This window comes from Sarcophilus harrisii, chromosome 4, assembly GCF_902635505.1.
Source record: "Sarcophilus harrisii chromosome 4, mSarHar1.11, whole genome shotgun sequence".
Taxonomy (NCBI): domain Eukaryota; kingdom Metazoa; phylum Chordata; class Mammalia; order Dasyuromorphia; family Dasyuridae; genus Sarcophilus; species Sarcophilus harrisii.
In genome coordinates, this window is record NC_045429.1 from 345,026,639 (window position 1) to 345,048,401 (window position 21,763).

General features: G+C 37.1%; 1 protein-coding gene across 5 annotated transcripts in view; it reads left to right on the forward strand.

Moving 5' to 3' along the window:
* Window positions 1–10,349: 10,349 nt before the first annotated feature.
* The window catches only part of TOM1L1 (target of myb1 like 1 membrane trafficking protein), a 56,714-nt gene continuing 45,300 nt past the window's right edge, over window positions 10,350–21,763 (forward strand). The window contains exons 1-3 of one of the 5 annotated variants that reach the window (XM_031966437.1): window positions 10,350–10,419; window positions 15,222–15,306; window positions 18,237–18,315. In XM_031966437.1, the coding sequence (XP_031822297.1) occupies window positions 15,269–15,306; window positions 18,237–18,315 (117 nt within the window). In that variant the 5' untranslated portion in view covers window positions 10,350–10,419; window positions 15,222–15,268. The other 4 variants (XM_012548078.3, XM_012548076.3, XM_003767976.4 and 1 more) reach the window with 4 other exon arrangements.

Sequence of the window (21,763 nt, forward strand, 5' to 3'; positions counted from 1 at the left end):
CTCTTTCCCCATTTTTTTTCCTTGTGGTACCTCACTTTTAGAAATATTAATTTCTGATAGAATAGCACTGTCATCTATTTCACTGTGTCGCAAATTGTGAGGTTTTATCCTGACCTCTGCTTTTGTTCAGTCTCTATCCCCAAAAATGTGTCTTTTCATTTCTGGCTCTATGTCCTTTAACTGTTCCCAAAAATTCAAGCAGCCCTTCTTTGGAGTGAGATACTGTCCTATGAAGGTACGACAGATAGGTCATTTCCTATCACCTAAACTCTCTCTAAGACTACACTTATCTCCTTCTTCCACCATGGACAAATATTTCCTTCCCCCCAAAAAATGTTCTTCAATAGCATCCACCTTTATTTATTTCTGGGGCAAAACAACCCCTCTCCAGTCTCCCAGCATTATTCTTTCCCCTCAGCAACCTCCATTCCATCCTCCTACAAGTACTATCTCTTGCCAAGAGAATATTCTTTTATTCTTAACCGATATAATATATCCTCACATGGAATATCAGTTCAATTCTTCTACCTTCACTTTATCTGATAAAGTTTCTTATGTGTTTGACCTCATAGCTAGTTTTTAACCTTTTGATGTTTGCTTATTCTTTAAGTCCATATCTTTAACCTCAATCTTTCTCTCTAATAACAGTACCTAATAGCCTAGAAATAGGAAGAAAACTGAGGTTCTATATGTTTTAGTTGTTTTTTATTGCTGTTAATATTTTTAAGTCTTGCATCACTTTCATGTACAAATATCCTTTTCTATCTAGCAAGTTATTCTTTATAACAAAGAATAAAAAAGAAAGGAAAAAAGTAATTCAGAAATACTAAGAAATGAATCAACTGAGACGAACAATATATGCAACGTTCTAAACCTTATAGTCCCCTATTTCTGCAAAGGAGGAACATTTACTCATCCATCTCTTCTCTGCATTTTCTGGAATCATGAATCTTCATCTTCACCCTGGACATTTTCCAAGCTCTTTCGCGTATACACCAAACTTTTCCTCTCTGAGAAACAGAATCAAACCAATAGTAACAATGTCTCTAGAAAAAATAAATTTGTAGAAGAAAATATCTTTTTCTGGTTACCACTCCCCTAAATGTATTATCTCATCTATTAGAGTATAAAATCTTTATAAGTAGAAACTACTTTGATTTTGTGTTTATATCTTTAGCACCTAAGTAAAATACTTGGCACATCAAAAGCTCTTAATAAATGTTCTCCACTCATTTATTCTTCTCTGGGGCCAGTTCCATCACTCCCATGCAGTTTTTATTTCCTTTTTGCTGTTGTCTGACTATGAAATATTCTGACAATCCCATAGCTTCCCTTTATATTGAGTTTAAAATACCAGTATTCTTTTCATTTGCCACCAGCTGTTCTGCTTGATTTTGACTCCACTATCATCGCCATGCCCTGCTCAGAATAAATGTATCACTAGATAAAGACATCACCAGGAAATTCATCATCATGGAGATTGCTTCAGTTTTGCTTCTTTATTCTGTATTTCATCTATACCTTAAGGTCTCTTTTGCCTCTCTGATTGAAGAGATAGGGGGAGGGGCAAAACACTGCTTGAAGAAATGAAGGGAGGAGCAAAACACTCCTCCAAATGTCCCTTTAGGGAACATTTTGAACCTCTTTATAAAAAGTTCAAAAGGCCAACTATCTCTTCATTTACAACCAGTTGCTGTGCTTGGTTTCAGACTCCACTATAATCTGCCATATCCCACCTCCCACTCACCCTTTGACACTCTTTCACCCTAATCCTCCTTACCCCTACCACTTTTTAGCTTTCCTTTGCATATTAGATTGTAAGCTCCTTGAGAATGGAGTCTTCCCTGAAATACTATGTGCACTACTTAATAAATGTTTATCATTTTGTACTTCTTCCTATGGAGTCAGGTCTATGAGAATCTATAAGGGATTAGAAAATGCAGAGAGAAAGAAGGAAATGAGAAATATTTTCCCTTATTGGAACTAATAAGGAAACATTATAAAGAGAAATCTACAAAGGAGTTATGAGGAGCTGACAAGTACAATGCATTCTAGAAAAACCATTTTCAGTGATGATTGAAGAGAAAACAAAGGAAAAGGATGACTCTAGGTGATTACTTAAAAAACTGAACTTATTTTGAAGAAAAAGATGAAGATTCTTAAACAACATATAGAGTGAACAAAAAGATGTGACTTAGTTTTGAGGGAATGATAGGAACTGAGTGAACCACAGTGAGTCTATCCTGTGATTCAATTTTGAAACTAGTTCATTTTCCTTTTTATTCAGTTATGTAGGGCTGAGAAGTTGAACCACCTTTATCTATTTTTTAGAGACTCTTAACTCAAGTCCCAGATTATGTTGATCAGAAACTCAGTCAAGATCCAAAGAAGGATGGAAATAGTTTTCTTACAATTATACATCTCAAGCAACTCATTTGTCTCATCTGAAAACTTGCCCTATACTGGTCAATTAATTATTGTTTCCTTGTTCCTTTGTTTTTTCAGTCATTTCAATGAATCCATCCCTCACAATTCACAAATGAAGAGGAATTAACTGCTTTTAATGAGAACTTGAAATGACTCTGTAAACTTTCTCATAGCCAAAATATTATAAATAGTAATCTATGTCTTTACTTTATCATTGTTTTCACTTGTTAACAAACATACATGCATACATATACATGTATGTATATAGCAATTTTAATATTGATTTACAATGTAGAAAAATAATTGTAATTACCATTGGGAAAAAAGATTTCTCAAGTTCATTAAATGTACATTTAATAATTTAAAATGAGTGCTCAATTAACCAATTAATTTGGAAGATTACAATTTCATTAATGTGGAAGAAACTCTTCAATCATATCTTGGATTGCTTTAGCAATTGGGATGATAAAATTAAATACAGCAACAAGTCAAAATCATTCTATATGACTTTGAAAGTTGAGATATGACATGTAGATAAGTATAGTCAAACACCAATATTTATTATATAAATATATACCACAAAGATACCAAATAGAAAATAAAGAGGAGGTTGGTACTAGCAGCTAAGTAGAGAATCAGGAAAGAACACTTGTGGAGGGTGATAACTTGATCTGTGTCTTGAAAAAACTTAGAATTACAAGTCAGTGGAGGGAACAAATATATTCCATGCCTGGGAGATAACTAGTACAAAGGCGCAGAGTTGAGAAACAGCATTGTGTAACAGGAACAATAAGAAAGACAGATTGACTGGATATTATAGCAGAGGAAGATGAGTGTTTTGTTGTTCTTTGTTATTTATTCTCAAAGAAGATCGTGAACTGCAAGTAAATTGGATTTAAGTGAGTGAGGGTTATGCAACCTCACTTTCTGGGTCCAGTAGCAAATAAAGATCAGGAAGATTAGCAGTAGCCATATTGATGGAAAGAAAGGTTACCTCGCTAGCAAACCTGAGTATTAGAAGTGTATTAAACCTGAATTAATGGAAGAATTGTGGTTACTTCAACAATAATTAGGAGGTTTGGAAGCTATATTTGAGGAGAATGATAATAAATTCCGTTTTGGACACACTGAATTTCAGATTTCTAAGGAACATCCAGTTGGTAGGCAAATCATAGGAAAAAGAAACAGATCTGGGAGTTATCAGTATAGAGATAATAATAAAACCCATGAGAACTCAAAGTCATTAAGTGAAAATGTGGGAGAAAGTGAGAGAAAAGAATCCAAGACATGACTTGGGATATACCTACAGTTGTTGGCATAGTATGAATGATGAAGTCAAATATATAATAGAGAGCTAGGAAATAACAATGTCAAAAAAAAAAAGTATAGAGTAAGATCTACAATGAGTAGTAAGACGGTTAGTAAGAGAGAAATTAAGGGGGAAAAGGTGGTAATGGAACAGTTACTATGGAGAATGGGATGGAGAATCAATTTGGAAGAAGGTCCATTTTGCTTTAGCAATCCCCATTTGAGATGTGAAAACATAAATTTGTAGTAGATCCATAGTTTTGTGACTTCCTCCAGTTCTGTTCAATATCATGGGAGAAGGAGCAGGGAAGGCAGATGGTAGGAATAATCCAAGATTGAAATTTGGCAAGACATTGTTATGCCACAGTTCTCTTTTATTGTCCTGACTCAGTTTCTCCAATTATCCTGACCCAGTCCTGACTCAGTTTCTCTGCTTCTCAGTCCTGCAAAACCTCTAAAAGATCTTATGTTTTAGGATATAAGAATGCCTCTCCCATCCCAAGCTATCTGAATATCAGATACTGTCTTATCAAAATGCCTCTCCTCGTGTCCAGAGTGCCTCCCCCTATTATTTCATCTCATCTAGAGAGTCACCCCACCCTGTCAGAATCCCATTCCAGCTCTCAGCACCCTGACTCCGCCTCTGCTTCAGTATACCCCGAGTCTTGTGTATATAGGTCATTGATAACTTACATTGTTTGCTGGATTCTTGGAGACAATAGTCTCATTCAGCCCTGGGACCAAACCATGGATCCATGTGGTCCCAGTAAATCTCTCCTATTAAATAAATTACTCACTAATCTCTATCTTGCCTCAGTTTCTCCAGCATTACAGCATGAGTAGAAATGGGATGAGGAAGTGAAGGACTGGAGAATGGAGGTGTATAATATTCAGCTGATATACAAAAATTCATCTAATAAGCTCATATGCCTTCCCTTGTTTTTAAAAATTCTACATATTTATTGATTTTTAAGGGTGTAGGAATATCATTCTATATACATGGTTAGCTATATTTGGCTACATTTTACTACACAATGTTTGAAAAACTCATCTTTTAAATATCAATATTTTCTTAGTAATAGAGTTAGCATGGAGTAAGTAGAAAGAACGTTGGGTTTGGACTCAGGAAGATCTTGCCTGATATTAGTATATATGTGACGCTCGGAAAATCATTTAGTCATTTAATCTTTTAAGCCTCAATTTCCTCATCTGTAAAATGAAGAGGGCTGAACTCAATGACCTTTAATATTCCTTTTGGCTCTAAATTTATAAGAACTGGTCCAACTGATACATTGTTGGTGGAATTGTGAACACAGCCATTCTGGAGAGCAATTTGGAACTATGCTCAAAAAGTTATCAAACTCTGCATACCCTTTAATCCAGCAGTATTACTATTGGGCTTATACCCCAAAGAGATACTAAAGAAGGGAAAGGGACCTGTATGTGCCAAAATGTTTGTGGCAGCCCTGTTTGTAGTGGCTAGAAACTGGAAAATGAATGGATGCCCATCAATTGGCGAATGGTTGAGTAAATTGTGGTATATGAATGTTATGGAACATTATTATTCTGTAAGAAATGACCAGCAGGATGAATACAGAGAGGATTGGCGAGACTTACATGAACTGATGCTGAGTGAAATGAGCAGAACCAGGAGATCATTATGTACCTCAACAACTATACTGTATGAGGATGTATTCTGATGGAAGTGAATTTCTTTGACAAAGAGAAGATCTAACTCAGTTCCAATTGATCAATGATGGACAGAAGCAGCTACACCCAAAGAAAGAACACTGGGAAACGAATGTAAACTGTTTGCATTTTCGTTTTTCTTCCTGGGTTATTTTTACCTTCTGAATCCAATTCTCCCTGTGCAACAAGAGAACTGTTCGGTTCTGCACACATATATTTTATCTAGAATATACTGTAACCTATTTAACATGTATAGGATTATTTGCCATCTGGGGGAGGGAATGGAGGGAGAGAGGGGAAAAATCGGAACACAAGTGAGTACAAGGGATAATGTTGTAAAAAATTACCCTGGCATGGGTTCTGTCAATAAAAAGTTATTAAAAAAATAATAAGAACTGGTCCAAATTATAACTGATTTTAACTTCTATCAATTCTGTGACTCTGGAAGTTATTTAACCTCTGTGTACTTCATTTTATTTTGTCCTCCATATGAAATGACCAAAAGCAGACTTTTTTTTTTTATCTTCTCCAAGTGATACTATATGACTATATAACTTTGAAATACCAGACTTAAATGAATTAAAATATTCCATGGAATAGTGGAAAGATAAAAGACCAATGCATTTAGATTGTAGAATATTACTAATTTAATTGACTAAAAAATAAAATCAACAAAATTCAGTTATATTCAGTAAATCTTTATTAAGCAATTTAATTAAGCAATTTTATTAAGCCAGGCACTATGATATATACAGGAAGAAGGGGGAAAGGGGAAGACAAAAATGAAAATAGTCTCCATCCTGAAGAAATTTACATTCAGTTTAATTTAATCTAATATTATTCAAAAAGCATTTATTAAGTACCTCCTGTTTTCCAGGTACTGTGCTGTTGGAGATATAAAGAAAATATAAATCATTCCCTGCCCTGGAGAGGCTTACTCTTGGGAACATAATATGTAACTTTGCTTTACTTCTAGTAGATCTTTTCTTCTCTTCTTGTGAGAGGATGGTGGTGATTTAAGGAGACTGAGAGGCAGTTGCTGTTCTCTGACGTCTCCACTGAGAGGCCATTGCATTGTCTGGCCTCCCTCCCATTCCCTCTCCACTTTATTTTCCCAGTCCACAAGCAACACCTGTGTCAGTAAAGGCTGCTTTGCAATTTCTTCAGATGTTCACAGCTGTGGAGGCTCACGGAGAATTGGCCTGCCCCTTACAATGCACTTAAGCATGGTCCTTAACAGCTTACAATGTGGGAGGGGAAGGGAAAGGAAAGAAGGAGGGAAGAAACCCATATGAAGAAGAAAATTTAATGTAAAATAATTTCTAGACAACTTATTAGCAATTAGAGGAAATAAGGATAAGTTTAGTATAGATGGTGGTGCTTGAACAGAGCTTAAATGGAAGCCAGGGAATCTTAATGAAGCAGTGGTGAGACAAGGATGCATTACTAGCTAGAGTAACAAAGAAAAGAACTGAGATGGAATTTTTTTTTTTTTTTCCCAGAAAACAGGAAGTAGGCCATTTGGCTGGAATGTAGAGGATCTAGGTAATTTGCCATAAGCCTCCAAAGGCAAACTAGAATAAGATAACAGTTAGCATTTATATAGCACTTTAAGGCTTGCAAAGCATTTTATAAACATTATCTCATTTTTATCTTCACAACAATCTGGGAAATGGATGCTATTATTATTCCCAGTTTACAGGTGAGGAAACTAAAGCAGACAGAGATAAAATGATTAATCCAAAATCACAGTTTGTAAGTGTTTAAGTCAAGATTGGACCTCAGGGCTTCCTAAGTCCCCTATGAAGAGCTTAAAAATAAATTTTAAAAAAAATCTAAAATAAAATTTTCATTTTATGCTAGAGGCAAGAGGAAGCCCCTAGAACTTGTGGAATCAGGGAAGTGCCAGGGTCAAACATGTTCTTTAGGAATATCAATTTAGTAAAAGAGGCAGGAAGACTAGGAGGCTATTGCAATAATCAGCATAAGATGTATTGATGGCCTGTATTAGGGTGGTGGGTGAAGAAGATACATATGAAATATATGTTGGAAGTAGATAGAAATGAAGAGACTTAGCAACTTATTGGATATGAGGGGATAAGAGAACACAGAGAATGATTCTAGATAGGATGACAGAAAGCATTGAGGTCCATCAAGTCAGGAAGCTGGGGAATCACCTAGAATGAATTCATTTCAAGTCAAGAGGCAAAGTTTTATTATGACACTTAGCAAGCAGACAGTCTACTAACAATTAATAAGGGGAAAAGTGGGACCTTTTATGAGAAAGGACCCAGAGTAAGAGGTGCTACGGATAAAGTATCCTACTTATACAAAATAGTCTTGAGAAGTTGACTTCTATATATAGCTTAATCTCCAGACTGTATAAGGTAAGAGTGGACATCAGTACAGGATAGCTCTGTCTGTATGAGATAATTCTGTCAATACAAGATAATTATATAAGGTCAGTTTGATCCTTACTGGGGCCCACTTAGATACTGGATTGCTATTTGGGACATGTATGTTCTGTTTTGTTTTTCAAGGCAATTGGGATTAAGAGACTTGCCCAGACTCACCCAGTTAGGCAGTATTAAGTGTCTGAGGTTAAATTTTAACTCGGGTCCTTCTACTCCAGGGCTGGTGCTCTATCCACTGCCCCATCTAGCTGTCCCAGGGACATGAGTTCATTCATCCTATCAATACCCTGGATAGTAACAGGGACATTAGAAAGATGTAATGTCCGGATTAGCTTTCTGGGGAATTTCTGGATGGGCTTTGGTTTTAGGTGGAGAAGTTATGAAGACAGGAGAGCCACCACAAGGATGGTGGAGTCTGGAGTCTCCTTTGTGTCTATGTCTGAGTCTCTGAGTCTGAGATCAAGTTCAAGCATACACTCTCACCTCTCCAATTCTCTCAGCCCTTAAATACCTCAGTATGATTACATCACTACAGCATACCTAGCACCTGCCAACTGTAGAACCATTACATCACCATATCACACTAAGTATATGTGAACAGAGAACCATTATCTCATCAATAACAATGAGTAAACACCTGCTGTAGGTATCCTTGTTTCAAGTGGAACACAGGTGGTCATGCCCTCCTTGACTTCTCAGGAAGTCCCCAAGGAAAATGGGGAACCAAACCAAATACTGTCAGTGGGTTTCTTATGAGTTAAAGGGTATTATACCTTACCCAGAGTGGGAGAACTCCACTATCTGCGGCCCTCTACAGAAAGAAAAGAGTTTTTTAATTTACTAATTTTTACCTGATGTTGTTCAGTTGTTTTCAGTATGTCTGATTTTTGGAACCCTATTTGGGATTTTCTTGTCAAAGATAATGAAGCAATTTGCTATTTCCTTCTCCAGCTCATTTTATAAGTGAAGAAACGGAGGCAAATAGGGTTAAGTGACCTGCCCAGGGTCACACAGCCACTCAGTCAAAGGCCAGATTTGAACTCAGGAAAATGAATTTTCTCAACTCCAAGCCCAGCACTGCATCCATTTAGCCAATCTAGCTACCATGAGAGGAAAGGGAAGGGGGCAGAAATATGAGTTCTGTCTTAGACATGTTGAGTTTGAGGTCTCTATAGACCATTAAATTGAAAATATCCAGGAGTGATGTGGGACTAGAGTTATAGTGAGAAGATAGTATTGGATATATAGATCAGGGAGTTATTTATATAGAGATGATAGCTAAAGTCATAGTTGCTGATGAAATCACTAGAAGAGTGAATGGTGAAGTAGTGTGAGTACTAATATCATGAGGGGCAATTCAGTTTCCTCATCTGCAAAATGAGCTGGAGAAGGAAATAGCAAACTACTCCTATATCTTTGCCAAGAAAACCCCAAATGAGGTTATGAAGAGTTGGACAGGAAAGAAATAACTGGACAAAACACTGATAACATTGAGAAATATGTGACCATAGTCATGCAACAAGAAAAAGAAAGTAGCTCATCAGTTCCATTGATATTCTCAAGAAGTTAAAAAATTAAAAGGAAATCCTCCAGTGCTTTAAAATAAGAACAAGAATTACACAAGATGAAAAGACATGGAGGGGTTGTTATCCTAATTCAGTGAATGGAGTACTACACCAATAAGATCAGAGTGATTGAATGGAAATATCAATGGATATGATACCAGAGATTGAGTTTCAATCCTGGCATTGCCACTTACTATATGGCCTGGACAAAAATCAAATGTTTCAAAACAGATGATCTCTAAAGTACCTTCCAGCTCTGGATCCATGATCCCAATCCCTTTGCCTAAGTGTAATGGAATTATGGCAAAAAACCCCACAAAACTAAACTAAATTAAACCAAAACAAATCAATAGTGAAGAAGAACTTGCACATTAGCATTTGGGAAACTATTTTGTTCATCTTCTATCTCAAAGCCCAAGCTGAATCAAACTTCATTTTCCCTCCAATTTTATTTCCTTTCTATAGACAAAAAGGAAAATAAATATATTAAGAGTTTCGGTTTATAGGAAAATAATTTCTCTCTATTACCACAGGCTACAGACTGAAATAGTGCCAGAACAGAGAAGCAGTGACATCACAAAGAATGGGTCAACAATGGAGCCATGTAAGCAGGAGAAGCAAAGCCCTTAGGAACTTAAAAGTAAGCTCCACTTACAAAATACATTTTGAATGAATGAATAAAAGATGAGAAGAGACTAGAATTAACTGTAGGTCCATTCCATTCTATAAAATATCATAATAATAAATACAATAAAATATTATAATCATAATAAAAATGTGTAATTCAAGAAAAATCAAAATAGTAAGATAGCATATTATTAGGGGATTTGAAATGTATGTATATAGAAATAATCTAAGATTCAACCATCCAATCTTCTCAATACCTTATTAAACGTTTTCTATTCTTATTCTTCTAACCATTATCTTCAGGACTGAAAAAGATTTGTGGCAAGAAAATAGGAAAAAAGGCAAAGGGATGAAGACCAAAGACTCAAGTAGCTGTCACCTGACTTAAGGTCTTATCTCACTTTTATTTGTACTACAAACTACAAAGAAGTGCTATACTAATCCAAATTTCTCACTGTTTGCCCATATTTCCCAATCCACGATTAACTGAAGGAGGAAATGGAAATGATTTGTAACTTCTTCTGGAAGGTAACAATTGGAAGGTGTACAGTGATTGCCTACCAACTCAGCAAGTTTAACTCCCATAAATTCCATTCCCTCCCAGCCTCGGGGCCAAAAGCCCAGTAGAGGAACCCATCCCAGAAAGTCCTTTTTCTTTGTTTTTCCAGACAGGTGGTGGGAAGCGGGTGGAGAGTTGGGGGAGGACTAACAATTTCCTTCCCAAGATTCACTTCTCCCCACTCACTACAATTCCTGGTTCTCAGTTTTCTACAGGCCAAGGCTAATTATTTCTTGCCTTTGCTATTATTTAAAATGTAATTTATAATCCCAGATCAGAGGTACACAGTAAGCACGCTGTCCAGAGTAAAAGATCGCCTCCGTCTCGGCAACTAATTTCATGCCCTTCCTCTCAGGAATAGTTTTCTCCTGGAAACATGGATTGTGCCAGTCTAGCAGGCGCTGCCCCTATGCCCAGGAGTTGGGGACAGGTGAAACAGCGCGGGCCCCCTCTCCCCAAGAGCCCAGCGGGCCCCAAGGCGCGGGCCACAGTCACGTCACACCCACTGAGATCTGCGCTTCGTGGCGCTCCGCTAGCTCCGCTTGTCCCCACCTGCGCGGCGGGGGGTGGGAAGCGAGCTGCTCCGCCTCTTGGCCACCCTAGGCTGAGCAGCCCAGCCCAGGCTCCAGACCGCTGCGGGCGGCGGTGGAGCCGGACCACCCCAGCGCTAGGGTGACTGACTGGGTGTGCCACAGGTGGGGCTGGGCGCCTCGGTACGCCCCGCCCTGCTCGGAGAGGGGAAGGAGGGAAAGCTAGGAGCCAGGGAACCTCCAGAGAACTCGGGGATATGGCTGGATAGGAGGAGCCAGGGAGCGGAGCAGGGGAGGAGCTGGCCACTGGAGGAGGAGGAGGGGGCGTAGGCGGATTTCCTGGGCCCGGCTTGGAGGGTTCACCATGGCGTTTGGGAAGAGCCACAAAGATCCCTTCGGGACTTCAGTGGGCCACCTGATAGGTAAGGTGGCAGAGGCGGGATGAGCACCTCAGCGGAGTTACCTGAACCGGGTTCCTGCGCAGTCCCCTGCCAGCGGAGAACTGAATTCATGGCACCTGCACCTTTCAAACCCTTCTTGGACCTTAAACCGTGGTGCAATTCCTTTCCCAGACCTCTCCACTTCCTCACAGCCTAAGAACCCGTGGCTGGCCCTTAATGTGACTTCCAGGATTTACTTCTCTCTTTCCTGGTCCCTTGGCAGAGAAGTGAACCAGGTGAACCTGTAATTGCGGGAGAGCAACTCCACCTTGGGGTGCATCTCCCTTTCATTTTTGGAGCCTGAAGGGTAGGTGGTGGGGAGGGGGCAAAATCAGTTCTAGCTGAGCCCAAAACACTACTAACCTTTGAGACAATGGGGCCTTTCTCATTAAAAAAAGGAAATTGGCACCGAAAAGCCCGACCTGTGCTTTTCCTGGATAAACAAAGAGTGAAGATTAGACCAATTGCTGAGCTTGAGAGGGAGGGGTCTGAAAGCCACTTGAGGCAGAATTTATTCCTTTTCTTCCCCTGAGACAACCTAACCCTGAAGTACAATAGAATAGAAACCAGGACTCAAGCACTTTGGTGAAACTAGCTCAGTTTTAGCTCTTGATTTTTTCTTTCAAGGCTCAGCTCCCCGGCAAGTGTTTTGTTCCAGACATTTCCTGATTTCTCCAGTTGTCAAGGGTACTTCCTTCATCTTTGTGCAAATCATCTTGTATAAATATCCAGTATTTAGTTATAAATCTCCCAATCAAATGTTATAATAGGGCAGCGACTTTAAAACTTTTGTGTCTTCAATGCCTAGCATATAGGAATAGGAACAGGACCAGCAAATTCATTGGTATGGGGAACTTCTGCATGAGAAAATTCCTTCTCACCTAACTCTTGTGGTATTTTCTATACAGTTTATAGAATTAGTTGCCTCGGTCTCTGAGAGTTTGAATTGCCCATGATCTTATGGCAGTCGAGTGGAGATCAGCTCTCCAGCTTTTACTTGGCCTATTGTGGGGACATAATAAAAGCCTCTTGATTGATTTATTGGCGCTAGGAAGCTAGAAAGATGGTGTGATTGTCTAAGAACTCAATGTCTTCCCTCTGACAATCATGGTTGAGATGATATTTGGTACTTAATTGTATGGTGGAGCTGGGGGCAGAAGTTTTGTGTCAAGTAGCATCAGTAGTAGCTGGAGGAACCTTATCAGTCTTGGTTAAAATGTTTTGTTGTTGTTCAGTTATGTCAGTTATGTTCACTCTTTATGAAGAGCATTTGGGGTTTTCTTGGCAGAGATACTGGAGTGGTTTGCCATTTGCTTTTCCAACTTATTTTTACAGATGAGGAAACTGAGGCAAGCAGTGTAAGTGACTTGCCCAAAGTCATTAGCTAGTAAGTGTCTGACACTGAATTTAAACTCAGGTCTTCCTGACTCTAAGGCCGATTCCATTTTGCCACTTAGCTACCCTTAACTGAATCACCCTTCCCTGAAATCAGATCTCTCCCACAATCTCTCCCTCACCAGTGCCAGTTAGGCCAATTTAATTCTGTGATGGAGACAAATTGACATCATGGGTGCCTGGAACTCCTTTGTCATCATCCATAATCTCTTAAATCCCTTCTACTCTCCCACTTCCTAGTCCTCCCTGCAGGAAGACAGGATCTGATAGATTTAATCACAGAGTTATGACTGACTTTTTTTATTCACACAAAGTTGCAAAAAACTTTTTAATACTCTTCTCTATATGTATTTGCATTTTATAAAGACCACTTTTAAATATCAAAGCAATAATTCCAGTGGTGGAATTAATGGGCAAATTTAGTTTCTGCAAAACCTGAGTATGGGAGGATTTTCTTTTCAAAGCAGCTCTACTAAGACCTCTCAAACCTTCTCCCCCCCATACTCCTCCACTGTGTAGACTCTGGCATGCCTGGGTAAAAAATAAAATAATAAAAACTACCCTCTGCTTTGCTTTCTTTACCCCTTTACCCTGGCATGAGTTCAGATTATACGCCTTTATTATAATATACTTATATACCTATATTATAATATTATAATATATTATACCTATATTATAATATAATATATATCTTAATATATATCCTTTATTATATTCTCCTCCCCCCCCCTCCCCAAGGTTTTCTGCTGCTATGGGGAAGCCAAGCCTTGTGGATTTAGAGTTAGTTAAAAATCTTCTTGTCTGAAGTTTCAAGACAGAGAATTTGAAGGCGCCTTAGCCTTGCCATTCAAGTCACTCCATTTCTAAGCAAATTAGGAAGCATTTGGCACACTGGGGATTTCTCAGCCAGCCACTCTTTTCTTGATGTCTGTCACTGGGACCTGAACTGCCTTACCAATAGGCCAGCTAGTGAGGAGTGCCAGAGAAAGGAACAGCAGCAATTGTACTTTGGTTCTCAATGCTGATAGATTTTAAATCAGTGCTTTCTGTCTGCAACTTTGTCTCTTAGAATCCTCACTTCCCTTGGTGACCCTTCTGTGCTACTTACCAACTACCCTTCTGGAGGCATTTCCAATTCAAAATCTCCTCCTTCTATGTGTTCACCCTTATCTCCCCAAATCACTACAAAAATAGAGATAGGTAGATATGTATATATGTATGTATTTGAGGGGAAACTAGGGGCAAGGGATAGCAGGAATTGCTAGAACTAGCTTTTAATGTATTTGATCTTTAAGAACTAAGTTACTTAAGTTCCTGGTGTCCTAGACTATTCTCTAAGACCTTATGTTTTTCCTGGCTTGTGACCCTGGACAAGTCAATTAACCCCAATTGCCTCAGGAAAAAAAAAAAAAAAAAAAAAAAAGACTATGTTAGGAATGAGTTGCATATTTGCATTGCTGATGATAATTCATCACAATAATGAAAATTCTGGTTCAAATAATTTTGTACTTAGGTATCCCTAAATAGTAGTAGTTAATAATAATAAGCAGCATTAGAAAGATCTTTTAGGTTTATAAAACTCTTTTGACTCATTTGATCCTCACAACAACCTGTGAGGTAGGTGCTATTATTGTATGCTTTTTACTGACAAGGAAACAGACTGAGAAAGGTGATATGATTTTGAAGCTGAATTTCTGACTTCCAAGTTCAGCACTTTCTACTATGGCAACCTAGTTGTATTTCTCAGTAGCTAGTAAACTAAAAAGAAGAACATCACGCAAAAATATAATATAAAGATTCTGGGCTAATATCATGAAAGCACCTGGAAGGCTGACTTTATGTAATATGTATATAATTAACCATATTTGCATTTTAAAAAGAATGCCCTCAAACTGTAAAGCAAGTCTTTTATGTAGTCAAATTACTGGGCAGATCAAATTTAAGTGGAACCTCTGTTCCCCGTGTTAAACAAAAGCACCTGCCCTCAAGGCACTTATATTCTCTTGACACCACAAATAAAAGGAAAAAGTAAAACAAAATGATTCAACACTATAGTATGTATTTATATCCCTAGCAATTAGCACTTTCCTATGTATGCAGTAAGTATTTAATAAATGCTTTTTGAATGAATAAATCCTATTGCTTACTTCTTTGGTTTCAAGTTAATGAGACTTTCTTGTCAAGATTTCAGACTGTTTCAGGAAGATAAAAAATTATCTTCAAGTAATTCTTGCCAAGGGTAAAAAACAATTGCCTTTTCTTTGCAGAAAAGGCTACATTTGCAGGCGTTCAGACTGAAGATTGGGGCCAGTTCATGCACATCTGTGACATGATTATCACCAGCAAAGATGGGTGAGTATATGAGGGTAGGGTTTAAGAGGAGGATTGATGTTACCTTCTAAAAGAGGGCCATCTTGGAAGAACCCAGCTCATTTTTCTAGAAATGGCCTGCCTAATTTACTTGTTCAGAAGTTGTTGCATAGTACCCTTTCTGTGCCTTAAAGAAATGCCAGCCATGGAACAACTTCTTTCCAAATGAGGGTAATTGAAAAATCCATTACAGCTCCTCCTGTTCCCTCTACCTTCTCCTTTTCCTGCTGTTTGATAAAAGGTTGCAAAAATTGGCTGACTATTCATCCAACCAGATGTAATAGCATGTCCTCTTGAAGTCACACCTGAGCTAAGATTGATGATTCTGCAGAGTCTCTTTCATGCCCTACAACTCTATCTGCCACTGTTTCTAGTTAATACATATATGGAGAACATTTTAAAAAAAAAACTAATTTGCCCTGGGGTCATAGATTTCCTGTTACTTAATCCTTAAATCTCTGGTTATTTGGGTCATCTGCCATTTTAGGTACAGGTATAGTCAAAAATGGATTTTTTTGTCCCTATGTCAAAAATATAGGACAAGCTCATTTTTTCATGACATCAACCCAGAATCTTTATATTATATTTTTGCGTGATATGTTCTTCTTTTTAATTTACATAAACATAATCTCATAGCTGAATTACCCTGAATTAGATAATTTGAAAAGAATAATCTGAATTTTGTTTGAGAAATGGTAGGGAACTTTCAAGGACTTCAGGTTTCCCCCAGAAATTAAAATGGATTGTGAAACATGGAATGTCACAGTCTTCAACAAATCAGAACTCTCCAAATTAAACTATGTCCTTCATTATCCAAACACAATGCAAAAAGAGATATAGTGAGTATAAATAAGTTGTGCCATATTATCACTGACAAACTGCTTTCTAAAAGCAATTGGTCTAAAAAAGATTATCATAGAGATATATGACCTAAAATGTAGATGGGCAGGCTGGTCATGTATTGAGAGTAAAAGCTAATGGGAAATATCTATAGCTCACATACTGAACTGGTACCTGAATCATATTAAGAGACCTAGAGGAAGAGCCCATCACATTGAGTGGACTGTTACAGATGATATGAGAATATGTAGACAAGCATTGCATGGGTTAGGAAGGCACGAATGGATTGTAATCTATGCCTGTTGTGTCAAACGTGAATAGAAACAGGATACATAAGAATTCCTGCAGGCTGATGTTGACTTAGAACATCATATATTAACATTATGTCTCATTGTGGTTTTATTTATTAATTATTTCCCAAGTCCATTTTAATCTGTTTCAGCAGCACTTGGGAGTGTTGTGAGTCTTGCTGCCAATATTTGACACCTCTGCTGATACAGAGAAATCTCTGAGTTCACCAAAGTCTCATTAATCAAAACTAAGAGGAAAAACTAGTCTTTTTTAGGTTATGTTGATGAATAGAGTTTGATTACTTTCTGGTCTATAATTCAGATAAGTAGCTATCAAATGGAGGTCTTGACTACTATAATAAAAAATTTGTAGCACAGATCCATTTTTTATATGCAGATGAAGAGGGCTAAAGTACTTGAAAATAGTTTGCTCTTCAGTAATTTAAATATTTGCCATATAATTAATTAATTTCTTGAGTTAAACCTTTCTTTCATAGATGAAACAAGCCTCTGAGAAATGTGAATAGGTGGTATAAACTTTAACCCCTGAATTCTAATTGGTTAATTTTTTTGTCCACAAAATAAGGTTCCCTACTTTTTCAAATATGAAGATTTCTTCTCTAAATCAAAAAATTTTGTCAACACTTATATGATAGTAATTGTTTTTTGCGTGTCTTTTGATTATGAAAATACCTGATGACAAAAATCTTCACTGGGTTCTGTAACACTTTTTGCTTGGATTTTATTTATCCTAATAGATCTACGTTTGAAAAACAGTATTTGTATAGGGAATTATATGTATAAGTTACAGAATGCATACCTGTTTATTATACTGTGTTAATGCTGCATATTTTATTAGTACTAAGTATTAGAGGTAGCTGTGATATATAGGATAGACAGCTGATACTGGAGCCAGGAAGATCTGTGTGTACTATAGGTAGCTCACTGAACTTCTCAACAATCCCAAGCAATTTTCTCCCAGTATAGTGAAAGAAGCTGATCTTCATTGCTAGAGATTTTCTTACAGGGAGTTCTCCATATGTCTGAAATTACCAGGTAGGTTTAAAAAAAAAAAAAAAAAAGTAAAGTACCAGTGTTTAGTGCATGTAAGATTTGCAGATCCTTCTTGCAATGACTCCTTGGGGATTGAGAGTTGCTGCTAAAAACAGCAATTATATAAACTGATCAAAGTCATTCCTGTGGCATGTTGCCTGTCACAACAAATAGTGGTCAAGAAACATTCATCAGTGGAGGAGGTAACAAAGAAAGCTTCAGTGACTTTTGAAGGACATTTCACTGTAAATCAAAGCTTCTTAAACTTTTTCTCCTTGTACCTCCTTTTTGCCCAAGAAATTTTTATGTGCCTCAAGTATATAGGTATATAAAATAGCTATACAAATCAAACATTAATAGATCATACTTAAATAAAATACATACATCAACCAAAATACATACAAAATCATACAATAAATAAAACATCATAATTTTGTGACTCCCACATTTAGTTATGCACCCTATATGGGGTTATAACCCATAGTTTAAGAAGCTAAGTATATACCACATAATGTGGTATCATAGGGAATCAATTTAGACTTGGTAGTCCAGAGATTTGGACTTTCATCACCTGGTGTGATTTCACTTCTGATATTCCCATGGTTCTGTAGTTTTCCTTAATTAGCATTGAAAATTGACATATGATCCCCCTTGGGGTTCTCTATCTCTGAACACTTTTAGAAATCAAGTAAATAGATTGATTTGATTACTCTTTCTCTGTTGTCACAGGCCAAAAGACGCAGTAAAAGCTTTGAAGAAAAGGATTTCGAAGAACTGTAATCACAAGGAGATCCAACTTACCTTATCAGTGAGTACTTTAATACGGTCACTACCAAAATTTAAATCCTTTGCCTCCTGAAAGATTTCTTTAAAATTCTGCAGGAGTATACACACATATGCACATATATATGTATATATTTGTCTACCTACCTATCTATTTGTCTCCCTGTCTGTCTGTATATCTAATTCATTTGTCTATCTATCCATCCATCCTGTAATTTCATAGTGTAGATAATTCCTGGTGATAAGATTAGCAAATGCTTTGCATTTTATAGAGAAACTGCCTGGGACATAGAGAGGTTAGTTAAGTGACTTGCCCAAGATCAACTGGCCAGTATGTTCTAGGAGTAGAATTGGCTCACTAAGTTGTCTCGGTCCCATGTGAGAAGCAGACATTTATAATATTATGTGATATTGTGCTTAGATAACTAGTTTCAGAAATAAGAAGCACTTGGGTTCAAATTTTGTCTCTCACAACTACTGACAAAGGTCAGGGGCAAGTCCCTTAGCCTTTTAATGTACCAGGTAATGGTCCTATGAGTGTAAATTGCAGAGCAATGGTCACTCTGCATTGGTAGAGGGAGTTTTCTCTCTGGGAATTGTGTGTGTGTGTGTGTGTGTGTGTACACATATGTATACACATATACACACATTTTATGTGTATATACATGTGCTTTTGCATGTGCGTGCATGCATATATATGAATACAACACGTGTTTGCATGGTATGTGTATATATTGTATATGTATACATATAAATATATATTATTACTTAGAATGAGGTAATGCTTAAATCAGCAAAGAGCTCTATATTTATGGGGAGGTGAATAGTTGAGTAAAGTTAGCAATTGAGGAAGCTGTACTTGTCCTGCTTATTTCACTAAGTAGTAACTTACATTTAGTATGGATTTTGGTTGCAACAGAATTCTGATAATTTCCTAATTTGTTAATAAAGAGTAAATGATTTCAGACCTACATCATGGGCCTTTAATCCACTCAAACCAATTGTGTAGATGTTACTGAAAATAGCCCCTCTCCTGCCCAAAACACATATACATACATATCATGACCCTTAAAAAAGATACTTTCTATTATTTTTATACAGAGACATATTCATGAGTTTCATATTTTATCTTAACCATATTTCAGAGTCCTGTAATATTAACTTTTATTTGCATCAAGACAGTCCTATTGTTGTTTCTAGCAACAATCAGCTTTAAATTAAAGGGTTTTTCCTTATTAGTTTCATTTTCTTTATTGCTTTTCCATGATTTGGGTGTAGAAGCTTATTTGTCTTGTCCCTTCCCCCCCTTCCGTCCCTTTCCACCCCTTCCATCCCTTTTCCATATGACCTTCAGTAACCTTGGTGAGGGCTCTTTTTACTTATCTGCTTGCAAACTCTGCCTTTCTTCCATCTGAATACAGACTCTATTGCTTTTGCTTTTCCCTGCATACCTCCCTGTTTGTTATGCATGGTTACTGTACTAATCAGGCAGAATCACACCTCACCTCTGAGCTTTGGGAGTGTTTACCAAGAGAGCTGTTGGGTAGATACTGGAATGTCTCATATTTCCAATTTCAGTCATTAAGAACCATTTACTGTAGCTCTGTACATGCACAGCAACCTGATAGCAATACTAGGACAGCACTAAAGAGCCCTTCCCAAACCTTCTTTTTTCTTATATTCCCTTTCTGGTTTGATTACAACTAATGGTCATCCCAGGTAATTTAGTCTCTCTAGGAGTAAATTAGCTTACCTGAGTTCCCGCAGCTAGTTAGTCTGGTCTAGCCAGATTTAGGATTTATAGTCCAGTGTCCCTGGATGCAGTCCCCTGCAATGCAGCAGGGGCTGTATCTCCAGCCTGATTATTGCCCCAGAAGTGTGTGTTCAAACAATTACTTTGTAATTTCAGTATTTACTTAAACCAAACATAATTTTGAAGGAAATTGTACTTGTAATAAGGTCATATAAAATTTTTCAAGTTTTAAAGGCTCCTGTATTTTCTGTTAATTTGATTTTTCTGTTTGAATAGGTGAGTGGGTGTTGGCTTGTCTTGGGAATATCCCTACTGTTAATTGCGTATCATAATACACTGTTTAAGTCCTGGTTTTCCAGGAAGCATCCTCTCTGCGTTCTGAGAAGCTGAGCTAAGGATTAGTCATACTTAAAATAATTAATAGTGATGGAAATATGTCAGGTGATAATATCATTGATTATAATGATATTATCACCTGACATATTTCCATCACTTTTAATGATATTATAATCAATTACATGGAGAGGAAACAGGGTGCTTTCTATCATTAAGTATTTGGCACCTCCTGTATACTCATAATGCTAGTATATGTCATGAGATATTGAAAAATGTATAAGGAAGGCATGGTCTCTGCTCTTAAGGAAGTTACAGACAAGTTGAAAAGATAATACAGAAGAAAAAATACAAAGTCATGATCACTGTGATTTAGAAGTTCCCTAGCACTATTACAGCCAGTAATACCTATTCATTATGTGTAACCTTTGTTCATGCGCTTCTTAAAACTACAATGCAAGAAAGTGTAGTAAGTATTAAATTGTGAAATATGCACTAAATTCTGGTAGAATTCAGAGAAAATCAGTGAGACTGGGGGTAGAGGCACATTATCTCTCTACATTATCACCAGTATCCAAATGGGTGAAAATGAACATATTTTTCATTTTTGTGAGTGTGAAAAAGGGTTAAGTTGCAAATAATTTTATTTATGTTTTAAATCTGAGCCATTAGTTTGAAAGCCCCAAGTGTAGAAATTCTCTTCACTACACAGGCACTCAATACTCAGGCAATTTATCTATAACTTAAGAGTTTTTAGAGTCATTGCTACTCAGTTCCTAGGGCAACAAAAAATGAAGTGGTATATTCATGGTCACATAGGTCACTGATGATAGAGGCAGAGTTTTAAGTCAGGTCTGACTTCCAGGCTATTACCCTACAGTTAGAAAAGCTGTAGTTAGAAAAAAATGGGCAGAAAAGAAGGAAAGAAAAGAAAAAAGAAATACTATTGGTTTTTGCCATAATATCAGTGTTGATTTAGATTTTATCACCCATGATAAACTAAGAACACATGGAAAACGAGTTTGTTTTTCTTAGATGTTAACTGATTGGAATTTCATATAAAGATTCTGTTGCCTATTTGATGTCACACGAAGGTTATTACAAATTATTCCAGAGTCTTAGAGCTTGAAGAAATAATTAAGGACCAGTTTATGAGCTCCTTCATGTAAACAACCCTTTTTATCTTTAGAGGATCTGAGGAAAAAGTATTTACTTTTTCAGAATATAATTTCATAGAAGCCATTTCTTAGAAGAAACATGAGAGAATTTAGTCAATCTCTTAGCTGTTAGTGCTCTCTTCAGCCTTGAATTATTCCATATGTACTGTTTACATATTGTTTCTCCAGAGTAGATTATAAGTTCTTTAAGAGCAAGGACTATTTTTCTC